This window comes from Megascapheus bottae, chromosome 18 (assembly GCF_031878675.1).
Source record: "Megascapheus bottae isolate mThoBot1 chromosome 18, mThoBot2.hap1, whole genome shotgun sequence".
Lineage (NCBI taxonomy): Eukaryota > Metazoa > Chordata > Mammalia > Rodentia > Geomyidae > Megascapheus > Megascapheus bottae.
In genome coordinates, this window is record NC_143526.1 from 7,579,503 (window position 1) to 7,590,975 (window position 11,473).

Below are 11,473 nucleotides of genomic sequence, written 5' to 3' on the forward strand. Positions count from 1 at the left end.
AAAAAAGCCAGAAGTGAAGATGTGGCTCAAGTGGTAAAAGGGACAACACCCATGCCAAGGCTGAGTTCAAGTCCCAGGTCTGGCAACACACACACAAACACACACACACACACACACACACACACACACACACTCTCTCTCTCTCTCTCTCACTCAAATCTACAAATTATGGGGAATATATGAGGAAAAAGATTTAATAACTGAAGACATTAAGAACTTACTCAGACCAGGAGCATAGCCTAGTATAGAGTGCTCTCCTAGCATGCATGAATCCCTAGGTTCGATTCTTTAGTACTACAGACTCAGAAAAAGCCAAAAGTGGTGCTGTGGCTCAAGTGGCCCAGCACTAACCTTAAGCAAAAAGTGCCCAAGGACAGTGTCCAAGCTCTGAGTTCAAGCCCCAGGACTGGCAAAAAAAACAAAAACAAAAACAAAAAAAACTTAACAAAATGTCATAGAAAACTCCCCCAACCTTGATAAATCAAGATCAAACATTCTCTAGACATACGCCTGTAAACCTAGTTACTCGGGAGCCTAAGATCTGAGAGGTTCAAAGCCAGTGCAGGTACTAAAGACCATAAGACTCTTATCTCCAATTAATCACCAGAAAAAACAGAAGTGATGCTGAGGCTCAAGGGGTAGGGCAGTAGCCTTAAGCTGAGACTCATCTCCAATTAACCTCCAGAAAATGGGAGGTGGGGCTTGGTTCAAGCTGAAGAGCTCATGGACAGTGCCCAGGTCCAGAGTTCAAGTTCCACGACTGACCCCCCCCCAAAAAAAAAGAATATTCACATAATACATTAAAAATAACAACAAAACAATCCTCTTGTTTCTATATCTTTGAGTTTATTTCAATTAGCATCATTTTACATGCTCATATGTACATAGCTATTGAGTTATCACGATCCACTGCTAGGACTATCCTAGACATACGCTAATTATAAATGAGAGAAACCATGGAGCCTATGTTTCTTTGGGTCTGGCAAATTCACTTAATACGATTTTTTTCCCCAAGTCTTTCCATTTCCTTATGAATGAGGCAATGTCATTCTTTCTGACGGAAGCATGGACTTCTACTGTGTGTGTGTGTGTGTATTCTTTTTTTATTGTATTTTATTGTCCAGGTGATGTATAGAGGGGTTACAATTACACTTGTCAGATAGTATATATACCACATTTTCTTGATCCACTCATCTACTTTGTCCCCTGTTGTCACTGTTTTTTCATTTTTGTACCCTGAGTCTTATATTTATGTTTATCTGATTTGGGGAAGGGATGGGGAATAACAAAATGGTGAGACAAAGGACAAAGAGTGAACCAATGCAACAGCAAATCTCACAAGATACTAGGTTGGAAATGAATTTTACAGCTTGGGGGAAGAGTGGGTGTGAGGAAGGGAAGGTGGGAGAAAAATGAGAGAGGGGGTAACAATGTTCGATAAAAAAATGTACTCATTTGCCTATGTAACTATAACCCCTCTGTACAACACCCTTACATAAAATTAAAAATAAAAGAATATCCAAAGCTGCCAAAGAGAGGAGTCAAATTTTTACAAGGCGGCCCATTGGAATAATAACAAGGTTCATTGCAGACAGTAAACTGCAAGGAGGATATGAAAAGACCTCAGGCCGTGAGGAGCAACTTTCAACCAAGCCTACTATGCTATTCTTCAGAACTGGAGATGTAAAAACTTCCCCTGATAAACAAAAGCTGAAGGAACTCAAGACTACTAAACTAGTCCACAAAAATACTTACAAGTATCCTATCTGCAGAATAAAATAAATCAAACACAGAAAAATATAGTAAAGAATAAAACCAGACCGGGAGCGTGGCCTAGTGATAAGAGTCATCGCCTAGCATGCATGAAGCCCAGGGTTTGATTTCTGAAAGGCCAAAGTGGTACTACGGCTCAAGGGCAGAGCACTAGCTTTGAGAAAGCCCAAGGACAGTGCTAAGGCCCTGACTTCAAGCCCCATGATTGACAAAAAAAAAAAAGAATAAACCATATTATAAAAGATTAGCAAGCTGGGCACAGTGGCTCATGCCTGTAATCCTAGCTAATCAGGAGACTGAGATCTGAGAATTGCTGTTCAAAGCCAGCCTGGGCACTAAAGTTAGACTCTTATCTCTAATTAACAGCCTGAAAACTGGAAATGGTGCTATGGTTCAGGGGTAGGGTAGTATCCTTGAGCTGAAATGCCCAGGGATAGAGTTCAAGTCCCATGACTGACAAAAAAAGAGAAAAGGGTGTGGGGGGGAGGAGAGATATTAGCAAAGCAGGAGAAGAAAGAAACAAATATCACAAAAACAATAAAATGACAGAAAATATGATATACCTCTTGATATTAATGTTAAATGTCAATAAGCCCAACTCCCCAATCAAATCATAGAACACAAACTTGAACCAGAAAACAAGATCCAATTGTTGTCTAAAAAAGACTTCTTGACAAGTGTGGTGGCTCAGGCCTGTAATCCTAGCTACTCAGGAAGCTGAGATCTGAGGATCACAGTTTAAAGCCAGCCTAGGCACTAAAGACCACCACAAAACTCTTAACCATCAGAAAACTGGAAGTGGCACTGTGGCTCAAGGGGTAGGGCGGTAGCCTTGAGCTGAAGAGCTCAGGGACAAGGCCAAGGTCCAGGCCCAGGCCCAGGGGTAGGGTGGTAGCCTTGAGCTGAAGAGCTCAGGACAGTGCCTAGGCCCAGAGTTCAAGCTCCACAACCAACCAAAAAAAAAAAAAAAAGAAAGAAAAAAGAAAGAAATGTCTCATCTCATTGACAAAGACAAACACAGGCTTAGGAGAAAAGGATGGAAAAAACCTTCCAAGCCAATTGTCATTCAAATCAGATAAGAAGAGCCATCTTTACAATGCTGCCACATCACTACTGGACATATATCCAAAAGACAGTAAATCAATAAACCAGAAGGACATCTGCATATCTATCTGTACCACTGTTCACAATAACCAAACAATGGAATCAGTGAAGGTGCCCAACAAATGGGCACCTTGTAATGGACAGGACACAGACTCACACACACACAAAATGGAATACTGTCATGAAAAACAAAATCATGCAATTTTCAAGAAATAGATGCAACTGGTGGGTATCATATTGAGACATACTGAATTTTTAAAAATGATATATATTTTCTTTTATTAATATATGGAAGCCAGACCTAAGTTACTACATATTCATACACACACAGACAAATGTGTGTCCATACACATAATTAAATAATTATGTGTAGATAAATATATGTAGATAAAATAAAGAACACAAAACACCTCTATCTAGAAGGAAAGGGAAAGAAAAGGAATGGTAGTAATTTTGTAATAATACAAGTATATGCAAAACAAATCTCACTGAAAGATGTTGATCAATAGAGGAATGGGAAGTGGGAAAAAGAAGCTGGCACGGTATCTGTTTCTTTTCTTTCTTTTTTTTTTTCTGTCGGTCGTGGGGCTTGAATTTTGGACCTGCCTGCTGTCCCTGAGCTGAAAGCTCAAGGGTAGGCCCCTACCACTTGAGCCACAGCACCACTTCCAGTTTTCTGGTGGTTAACTGAAGATTAGGGTGTCACAGACTTTAGTGCCCAGGCTGGTTTTGAACCTTGATTCTCAGATCTCAGCCTCCTGAGTAGCTAGGATTACAGGCATGAGCCATAGGCGCCCAGCTTTCAGTTCTTTTTCCTTTATTCTAGAAGCTGAAGAAGGAAGACTGCCAAGTTTAACGCTAGTTGAGGCCATACTGCAAAATCCTGCCTCAAAAACATTTAGAGTCCCTCTGTGAATAACTGTTTGTTAAACATGACATTTGAAATATGATGTAAAAAATCAATGTTAATAAACTCTTTAATAACAAACAAAACACAATGAACATCATATGGCATAGTTAAGATTCAAATTAGGTATACTGAAGAAATAAGTTTCAAACTTTAGAGCTACAGAATATCACACAATCCTCAACAATAATGTCACTTTCAATGTCTGAATCATCAGCAACCATACATCAATAATGGTCTAAAATTAGTAGTTGTAGCATTACAGCAATTATATGCACTGCTATAGCCATGTGACTATTATTATGTCTTTCTGTTTAGTCAGACAGGCATATTTCATAGTCAGCCCTCAAAATGCAAGAGTGATGCAGCCTCAGAGTCAAGTAACCTCAAAAGGAAAGTATTTGTAGAAAAATAATGGATTTGTACTGAACACATATTTTTCCTTGTCAGTAGTTCCTAAACAATATAATTCTTTGCATAGTATTTTAATTGTACTATGTAAGTAATCTAGAAATTATTTAAAGTATAAGGATATGTATAGATCGTGATTATGTTTAAAAAAAAAAAAAAACTATACTAGGGCCAAGAGTGTGGCCTAGTGGTAGAGTGCTTGCCTAGCATACATAAATCCCTGAGTTTGATCCCTCCGTATCACATACACAGAAAAAGCCAGAAGTGGTGCTGTGGATCAAGTGGTAGAGTGTTACCCTTGCAAAAGCTCAAGGGCATTGCCCAGGCCCTGAGTTAAGGCCCCAGCACTGGCAAAAAATAAAAACTAAAAAAAAATACTATAGAAGACTTGAGCATCTGTAGGGATTAATATCCAAAAGAGGAAGGTCTATAGAACCAATCCTGTTAAAGGATTTGTCAGAAGTGTTTTAAAATTATGTATATTAGCAGGATCAGTGGCTCACACCTGTAATCTTAGTTACTCAGGAGGCTGAAACCTGAAGATCAACGTTCAGAGCCAGCACAGGCACAAAAGGACTTGAAACTTTTTTTTTAATGTATAAATGATTTAATTAGGCTTTTGTTGGTTTAGAACACTATTTTGTGAGGATAAATTCCATTTGTGAGAGCAAAAAGATCTCATGTAACCTTGGAGTTGAGGAATACCTTTGATTTTGAGTAGGTGAGACTCTTATCTCCAATTAACCTCCAGAAAATGGGAAGTGGAGCTTGGCTCAAGATTAAGGCGGAAGTCTTGAGCTGAAGAGCTCAGAGACACCATCCAGGCCCAGGGTTAGAATGCTAGCCTTAAGCTAAAGAGCTCAGGGACAGCGCTCAGGCTGAGTTCAAGCCTTATGATCCACAAAATAAATAAATAAATGCTACTTACTAGTAGTTTCTTCATTTTTAATGTCAGCTTATTGTTATCGCTGTAGGTAGACTGTAAATGCTACTACCCCAAACAATGAGGAAAAATGAAGATATAGCTAATAAATAACTGGACACCAGAAAAAAACAGTATTAACAAAAAAATAAGAGTTAGATTCCAGAGGCTAATACCTTAGTCCTAGCTACTTGAGAAACTATCATGGAAGATCCAAGTTTAAGGCCAGCCTGGGCAGAAAAGTTCATAAGACCCCTTGTCTAAGACACTGGATGAAGTGGTACACATATGTCATCCCACTTACAACAGAAAGTAAAAAGCAGGTTGAGTGGCAGCCTAAGCTAATGTCCAAAGAAACTGTATCTCAAAAACCGGAAATAGAGTGCCTGTCTAGAAAGCATGAGGCTGGGTAAAAATGGGGAAGAGAGAAGCAGGAAATGTGTATAGGCACCCTAGGTTCTGCCTAGGTTCAATACAGTCAGTAGACTGATCAAAATTATGACCTAAGAGCCAGGTACCAGTGGCTCAGGCCTGTGATCCTAGCTATTCAGGAGGCTGAGATCTGAGGATAGGAGTTTGAAGCCAGCATGGACAGAAAAGTCCATGAGACTCTTATCTTCCATTAACAACCAGTAAACCAGAAGTGGTACCGTGACTCAAAACAGTAGAGCACTAGCCTTGAGTGAAGAAGTCCAGGGACAATGACCAGGTCCTGCGTTCAAGCCCCACAAAAAAAAATAAAAATTATGACATACTACACTAATAGCACACTTAATAAAACAAGGAAATAATATCGTTTTCATAAGGTCAACTTAGAGATAAAATGATTAATGCAAATAAAGCACTTGGGATAGGACCTGAGAATCACGAAGAACTCTTTAAGCAGTGGTTATCATACTTAACTGTTTATGTTAATTAAAGACTCTCCTCCACAAAAGTCAAATGCTGGGCTCAAGAATGTGGCTTAGTGGTAGAATGCTTGCCTAGCATGCACAAAACCCTGAGTTCCTTGGTATCACACACACAGAAAAAGCCAGAGGTGGTGCTAAGGTTCAAGTGGTAGAGTGCTGACCTTGGGAAAGTTCAAGGCCAGTGCCCAGGCCCTGTGTTTAAGGCCCAAGACTGGCAAACAAACAAACAAAAGTCAAATGCCAAAGCATACATATCAAACATATGCCTACTTCCAAATTATCTATCTCCAACTGCAACATATGTCCATTTAATATTTCAACTTAGATTTTAAACTTCTCAAACCTAACACAAAGGAAACCAAACTTTTCACTTCCCTCACCCAGCTTGTTCTGTTTTTAGTCTTCTCCATTTCAGCATCTTTTATCCCATTGTTCAAACAAGGCAATTAATCCCTAATTCCTCTAATTCCCTCAATATTAATGGCCAATCCAAAATGAGGTCCTACTGGACCTACCACAACTCATACCACAAATTTTCCACTTTCTCTGCACTGCCACTGATACCATGGCTCCTACCATCCTGCTTCTTCCATTGTTCCGCTACTAAGGAACTATGAGACCACCCCAAATAAAGCCCTCAACCATGTTTAGAATAAAATTCTAAGCCTGGTGCCAATGGCTCACACCGGCTACTCAGAATGCTAATATCTCAGGATGATTGTTCAAAACCAGCCCTGTCAGGAAAATCCACCAAGACTCTTCAATTCATTACAAAGAAGAAGATGAAGGAGGAGATGGAGGAGGAGGAGGAGGAGGAGGAGGAGGAGGAGGAGGAGGAGGAGGAGGAGGAAAAGGAGGAAAAGGAGGAAGAGAAGGAAGAGGAGGAGGAAGAGGAGGAAGAGAAGGAGGAGGAGGAAGAGAAGAAGGAGGAGAAGGAGGAGGAGCAGGAGGAGCAGGAGGAGCAGCAGCAGGAGCAGGAGCAGCAGCAGCAGCAGCAGCAGCAGCACCTCAAGTGGAAGAGTTAGCCCTGAGCAAAAAGAGCTTAGGGACAGCGTGCAAGTTCAGCATTCAAGGCCCAGGGCCAGCAAAAAATAAAAATTAAGAGGCTAGGAGCATGACCGAGAGGTAGAGTGCCTGTCTAGCATGCATGAAGCCCTGGGTTCAATTCCTCAGTACTACCTGTACGGAAAAAGCCGGAAGTGGTACTGTGGCTCAAGTGGTAAAGTTCTAGCCTTGAGAAAGCCCTAGGACAGGGCCCAAGCTCTGAGTTCAAGCCCCAGGACTGTCAAAAAAAAAAAAAGAGAGAGAAAAGAAAAATTTTAAATTAAAAAAAATTAGAGAGAGCTGTTTCTACTTATAACTTCATCTTTCCTATTATACTTCATTTAAACTCTAGCTATGCTGGTGGCCTTTTCAAAACTTGCATCTCTAATCTTCTATAACCTCACTCCTATATTTATATCTTTACTCTCTGTACTCAGATTTCACCTTACTTTGTTGAAGTGAGTAGGAACACTCCCTATTTCCTTCACTGTTTTTTTTCTCCAGCCTATTTAATGCCATCAAACACTGTAGATTTTATTCACTCACCCTTATTTTCCTTCTCCATTCTAACCTAAATCCACAAAATCAGTGGTTATCTACCTTTTTTTTTTTCCCCACTGTCCTATCCACAGTCACTGGAATACTAAAAGCCTGTACTTGGTAGGTCATCAATAAATATCCTAAAGAGAATTTTAGTTAATGAATGAGCCTTTCTTGTCTTTTTTTTTTTTGCCAGTCCTGGGCTTGAGCTCAGGGCCTGAGCACTGTCCTTGGACTTTCTGAAGGTTAGAGCTCTACCACTTGAGCCTCAGCACCATTTCTGGCTTTTTTCTATGTATGTGGTACCGAGGAATTGAACCCGGGTCTTCATGCATGCTAGGCAAGCACTCTACCACTAGGCCAAACTTCTGGCCCTGTTTATTTTTTGAGACAAAGTCTCACCATGTAGCTGAGGCAGTCCTGAAGCTTGCGTAGCAATCCACAGCCTCCTTCCTAGCTTAGCATCCTGACTGCTGAGATTATAGGTACATGCTATCATGCCTAGCTGCCTTCTGTTGTTATTCACAGTTGCTTACACAACACCAAGCATATAGATGATATTCAAAATGTATTGAGGCAAGCCAGGCACCAGTGGCCCATGTCTGTAATCCAAGCTACTCAGGAGGCTGAGATGTAAGGGATAGTAGTTTAAAGTGCTGATCAAAATGCACTATAAACATAAATTGACAAATTGCATCGACACCACTTTGTGCATTATTTAGAGCTATTTTTTTTTTTTTTTTGCCAGTCCTGGGGCTTGAACTCAGGGCCTGGGCACTGTCCCTAAGCCTCTCTGTGCTGAAGGCTAGTGCTCTACCATTTTAGTCACAGCACCACTTCCAGCTTTTTCTGTGTATGGGGTAACTAGGAATTGAACCCAGAGCTTCATGCTTGCTAGGCAAGTACTATACCACTAGGCCACACTCCTGGCCCCAAGAGATAAATTTTAAAATGATTTAAAAGAAGAGGAGGAAGAAGAGGAGGAGGAGGAGGAAGGGGAGGAAGGGGATGAAGGGAAGGAAGGGAAGGGAGGGAATGAAGGGAAGGGAGGGAAGGAAGGGAAGGAAGGGAAGAAAGGGAAGAAAGGGAAGAAAGGGAAGGGAGGGAAGGGAAAAAGGAGGGAGGGAGGGAAGGAGGGAGGGAGAATTAGTCAGGCACTGTTGGCTCAAGCCTATTATCCTTCCCACTCAGAGAGCTGAGATCTGAGGATGAGGGTTCGAAGCCAGCCTAGGCCGAAAAGTCCATGTAACGTTTTCCCCCCAGTTCTGGGACTTGAACTCAGGGCCTGAGCACTGTCCTTGGGCTTTCTCAAGGCTAGAGCTCTACCACTTGAGCCACAGCACCACCACTTTCACTTTGAGCTCTTTTTTTTTTTCTATGTATGTGATACTGAGGAATCGAACCTGGGTTTTCATGCATGCTAGGCAAGCACTTTACCACTAGGACAAACTCCCAGCCCCAAGTCTGTGCAACTTTTATCTCCAACTAATCATACGAAAGTGGAAGTAGATCAGTGACTGAAGTGGTAGAGCATCAGCTTTAAAAGGAACGGGACTAAGAGAGACCATCTCAACTGTGAGTGCAAGCCAAGCTCAATACATGCGTACTGAATTCATGATTCAGAAAAGAGGCGGGGGGAAAAAAACAACAGGAAGAATCAATCCCTCTAAGTAGATAGGAGGTATAGCATCTAATTCTTAAGTGGAGAGACTGACATTAAGTGAGGAAGACAGGCAATTTATCCCAAACAACTGCAAAGAATGTTGGCTCTACAGATAGACGAACCTGTGTAGATAAAGTGGTGACAGCTTAAGGCACTTCTTTCCTAGCTGCTGAAATTATTTCAGGCTACATAATCTAGTAAGGAACACACACACACACAAAAAGAACATTTACTGAAAAGAATTTGGGACTCTGAAGGAGGCATGGAACTAGCTAACAGAAAAACACAACACCAAGGAGAGCCGAGCTCAAGTGTGTAAGAGAAAACTTGACTGTGCTGCTACAGCAACCAGCTGTGCTCCAAGACCTGGTACTGTGCAACCAGCACTAGCTGACAATATATCCTAGAAGTGCAGTAGACTAAATCAGTAAAGTCAGTAAAGAGAAGGTGATATATAGAGAATGGAAAATGAATAAAGGCTATGTATTTTATCTATACAGCACAAAGTATATATACAGGTGATGTACAAACCTATTCATATGCCTTTCTTTCAGGATAAGCAAATTTAGCTTATTTACAAACACACACACAAACACACAATCTGTAGATGGTTAGTAATAAATATTAACTCTTCCCAAACTTTAACAAAGAGCAGGTAGTTTATAATGGAGCATCAAGGTGGTAAATTCTCGAACTGTTTAATAAAAGTCTAATATTTTTCACCGTTAAATCTGACTCATAACTGTAAAGCTTGTCCTTTTCCATGTAGATAAAAGTTTAAGTCCATTCTATTCCAAGGTTATAAGGATAGGTTTAAAAAAAAAATCCTTCATGCAAGGGAGGGTCTGGAAAGGATTTTAAGCCAACACTGCCACCAGAAGACTATTAAGGAAAGTATCTGGTATCAACTACAGAACTGGCTAATGGCAGAATAATTACCTGGTCTCCCTCCGTAGCTACATTACCACCTCAACCTGCCAGCTCTACATACTAAATAGTCATTTTTTCGTTTAACTCATCCTTCGAAAACTTTTTTTTTCCTTTCCTTCTTTCATCTCATTTCCCAGCAGCAATTAAACCTGGCAGCACACCCGTGTTAGTCCTCGGTGAACTGTGATCAAACAACATGACAAAGAGTGTTCAAACTGCTTTCTGGGTCGTTCAGAAAGGCCACGCATAGAAACTATGTCCTGGGGTCAGCATCTTTGCTTGATAGCTTTAACAGTAGACGCAATCGAGGGCTTCGATTAAGTCCTCAAGATGATTTAAGAGAAGATCACAGCCTTCCACGCGCAAAACGTACGAAGGAAATAATAATAAATAATAATAATGCCAAAATAATAATAATAATACCAAGGAGGAAATATCTTTAAATCCATGTACAATTGTTTTAAAGTCTTCGAGCCCCTTCACTGTATATTATTATTAATAATAATAATATTTTAAGCGATCCACAGCATCCCAGTGCCCGCCGCGTCTGTCATTGTTTCAAAAGTGTGGAAAAACTTGGTGGAGGTGGAGGTGGCAGCGAGCGCCCAGCAGGCGGGCGGCGCGCCGCAGGACCCCGGCGGGAGCCCTCACGCTCCCCCGCCCGCGGGGGCTGGGAGGCACCTCGGGGGCTCCCGGTCCGGACGCGCCGCCGGGTTAAAGGGCCGCGGCTGAGGGCCGCCCCGCCCCGCGCTTACCCGGTAGTTGCTCGAGCCCACCCAGCCGACGAGCGCGTCCACAATCTTATCCAGGCGACTCGGGTCTTCCTCCAGGTCCGGGATGGCTCCGGGGGAGCTGAGGTACTGCAAGAGCTCCGGGCCGGCCTGCAGCCGACTGCCCACCTCTTTCTGCAGCACCTGGGCGCTGAAGTACTCCGCGCTGCGGGGCTCCATGGCTGCGCCCGCCCTCCCGCCTCCCGCCCGTCCGGGGCTAACTTCTCAGAACTGTGCGCCGCCCAGCCGCCGCTCTGAGCCCCTTGTGGGCACCGGCGGGGACGCGCTGGTCCGCACGAGGCGCCGCTCCCGGGGCGCGGCGGGCGGCGGTGAGGGAAGGGGGGGAGGGGCAGCGCCCAACACTCCGCGGCCCCCAAACTAGTCAAACTCGGCGCCCCCCCAGCCCCAGCCCGCTTCACAGGCCGCGGCCGCCGGTGACGTCAGCGCGCGCGTGACGTCAGCGCGACGCCGCCGAGAGCCCGCCCCCATCCAACCCCA

At 42.8% G+C, this 11,473-nt stretch overlaps 1 protein-coding gene across 34 annotated transcripts in view; it reads right to left on the reverse strand.

Annotated features, from left to right (window-relative positions):
* The window catches only part of Clasp2 (cytoplasmic linker associated protein 2), a 206,896-nt gene extending 195,719 nt beyond the window's left edge, over positions 1 to 11,177 (reverse strand). For all 34 annotated transcript variants that reach the window (XM_090351849.1, XM_090351844.1, XM_090351847.1 and 31 more), the window contains exon 1: positions 10,961 to 11,177. In XM_090351849.1, the coding sequence (XP_090207975.1) occupies positions 10,961 to 11,155 (195 nt within the window). In that variant the 5' untranslated portion in view covers positions 11,156 to 11,177. The remainder of the gene's footprint in view (positions 1 to 10,960) is intronic.
* Positions 11,178 to 11,473: the final 296 nt, after the last annotated feature.